Source organism: Macaca mulatta, chromosome X, assembly GCF_049350105.2.
Source record: "Macaca mulatta isolate MMU2019108-1 chromosome X, T2T-MMU8v2.0, whole genome shotgun sequence".
Taxonomy (NCBI): Eukaryota; Metazoa; Chordata; class Mammalia; order Primates; family Cercopithecidae; genus Macaca; species Macaca mulatta.
The window spans coordinates 161,336,382-161,339,273 of NC_133426.1; the positions used below are offsets into that span (position 1 = coordinate 161,336,382).

At 43.3% G+C, this 2,892-nt stretch overlaps 1 protein-coding gene across 9 annotated transcripts in view; it reads right to left on the reverse strand.

Annotated features, from left to right (window-relative positions):
* The window catches only part of F8 (coagulation factor VIII), a 198,570-nt gene extending 197,062 nt beyond the window's left edge, over positions 1-1,508 (reverse strand). For all 9 annotated transcript variants that reach the window (XR_013412903.1, XR_013412904.1, XM_077989004.1 and 6 more), the window contains exon 1: positions 173-1,508. Coding sequence is in view for 7 of the 9 variants with exons in the window: in XM_077989004.1 (XP_077845130.1) it covers positions 173-315 (143 nt within the window). In the remaining 2 variants the exon portion in view is untranslated. The remainder of the gene's footprint in view (positions 1-172) is intronic.
* Positions 1,509-2,892: the final 1,384 nt, after the last annotated feature.

Below are 2,892 nucleotides of genomic sequence, written 5' to 3' on the forward strand. Positions count from 1 at the left end.
AATTAGCATTTGTGCTAATAACACAGATGTGAGCACAACTTACTCAGAAATGCTTCTTTGGGGCCCAGGTAGCATCACAACCATCCTAACCCGATGTCTGCACCTTCCTCCAAGCAGACTTACACCCCCACAATCCTGGCCCCTCATCAGACCCCACAGAACATGCCTTTACCTTGTGTCCACAGGTAGCTCACCGAGATCACTTTGCATATAGTCCCATGACAGTTCCACTGCACCCAGGTAGTATCTTCTGGTGGCACTAAAGCAGAATCGCAAAAGGCACAGAAAGAAGTAGGTGGAGAGCTCTATTTGCATGACTTGTTGCCACAAATGTTCAACTGAAGAAGCAAAAGGTTAATTCTTCTTTAAAATATCTTTAGCTCTCAGGAGGGGAAAAAAGTAAAATTTCTGATTTAATGAAAAGTGGCAATTTCTTTGCAGAGCATTTTAAGGAACTTTACACACTGGATGTGCTTAGCACTAAGCAGTAACCGACAGGATTGCTTCCTTTTTATCAGTGGGAAGTAGCCACAGGCAGAACTGAAGTAGGAAAAGGGAGGCTGCTAAACTTAACCCATTCACTTCTGAGAGCAGTAGAGGCATGAGAAGTCTGCTTTAATCAGAACCTTTAAGGAAAGGAGGAGAGGGATGGATAAGTCAAAGTGAACAGGAGCTTTAATTTGTGCTCCTATTCCTAGCCTACTACAACCCTCTTCCTGATTGGCAGCAGCAAGAGAAGTTCTGGATGTTGTCGAAGATTCTAGAATTCACTTGCACTAGCAAGAGTAACCAGCAACCTGTTAGTCTCTCTGCTTCTGCACTTGCCCCCCACACTGCTGCTAGTGTGAGTAATTTATAGTTTTTAAAACTATAGTTTTACATAAAACATGAGGTTAGGCAACTATTGTTTTAAAAACTATAATTTATAGTTATAATTTAAAACTATAAAGCAAATCCTACCACTCCTCTTCTCAGAATCCTCCAATGGCTTCTGACCTCCATCAGGGTAAAACCCTACATCTTTACCACGGCCTAAGTACTAGAGCATCCCACATGGTTGGCATGCCCTTTCTCCTGACCTCTGTAGTCTCATCTCACTCTGGTTATACTGGTCTCCTTACTCTTCCCTAAAATACCAAGCACACTCATGCCCCTGGACCTCAATACTTGCTATTTCTTTTCCCCTAGATTTCCACGTAGTTCCTCTCCCACAACTCCTTCGCATTTCAGCTCAAATCTTGCCTGTTGAATGAGGTTTAAATATGGAACACCACATTTATGTTGTAAGCTCTTTACCCTACCTGCATTACTGATATTTTTCTCAATAGCACTCATAACCACCTGGCATTTATTCATTTATTTATTTTGTCTTGTTTTTAACCTAACACTTTTCCGGGTTGTTTACATTTGGCCCAGGTATAGAATCTTTACATCAGAATGTAGCCATGGTGAGCTCAAACACCCTACGCAGGTTAATGTGTATTAGGGAGAGTGAGGTCTCCCACAGGGGCCTCAAAGTGTAAAAGCTTATGAGAAGAAACTTGATCAGGGTTGCTATAAAAACGTTATCATTGAGCTCAGTTCTGCACAAACAAGAATGTGTTCAGGAGCAATTGGTATACTGTTGACTGGTTTGGAAACAGGCGGCAAGAAGTCCCTTTGATAAACACTCCTCTCCAACAGGTACAAGGATGCAGAGATGACAGCTGATACTACATGCCAGGAACTATTCTAGGTGCTTTTAAATACAGGTACTACTCTTACCTTCATTTTAACTGAAGCACGGAGAGGTTAGGCAACTTCCTCGTGGTCACACAGCTTGTGAGTGGTAGCATTCAAACCCATGTACTCTGGCTCCCGAAGTCATGCTCCTAACCACTATGCTATACTTCTATGCCTCAGAACTGAAGAAATCCCAGTTCCCAATCCTCTGGGAATAACAGTGCAATGGAGGAGACAGAAAAGTAGACAGTTACAGTACAGGGTGATAAATTCTCTGCCAGGTGCTACATAGGCTATCTGATTTAATCCTCATGACAACATGGCAATGTGGATACAGATAAGGTAACTGAGGTACAGAGAGGTTAAATGGCTTGCCTACAGCCACACAACTACCGATTTATTTTTACTCAACTCCTATGGTGCTACAAAATCCTATATTAAGCAGTATAATTGAAAAGAGAAAGAAAACAATAGCACAGTGATTATAAAGAAAATAGCTTGATTGTGTCACTCCTAAAGTAGTGGATCAGATATCACTGTTTATTATCATTCACTAATTACATTTATGAATAATTTTTAAAAGTAAAGACTGGCTGTTTTAACTAACATAATAGAAACTTGCTGAATTTTCTGTTGAAGATATATTTTGAAGTCAGTTTTATTAAGTATAACTCACATGTAAAATTCAAAAGAAAAATTAAATACATAAATAAAATGTGTCTTCCTCCACTAAAAGAGTAGGGCACATCGCAGGAGCCGATAAATATTTGTTCAATGTTTACATGAGCAAACACAGTCACTCAGCCGCCTTTATTTTCAGTGAGTCATAGGTAAAATATTCTTCACCAGGTGAGGATTGAGTCGCAGTCGCGTCAGGAACTCGCCTCCACGTACTTAGCGAGCGAGCCCCGACGGCCGCGGTTGGTGGAGGGGGGAAAATGGGGGACAGTGGGGGGTGGTTTGGGGAGACTGAGGTGGGGAGTAGGGGGAGAACTAGGGAGGGAGCCTCACCCCCGGGAAGCTTTCTGCGCACGCGCATCTCGGTGCATCTGTTGGGCGGGGCTGCGGGGCCTGTGACACCGCCCGCTGAGCTCTGTGATGTAGCCGCTTGCGGAGACTGGAAGCAGGAGCGGCGCGCCCGGCCCGCCCTCTTCCGCTGCCGCTGTGGGA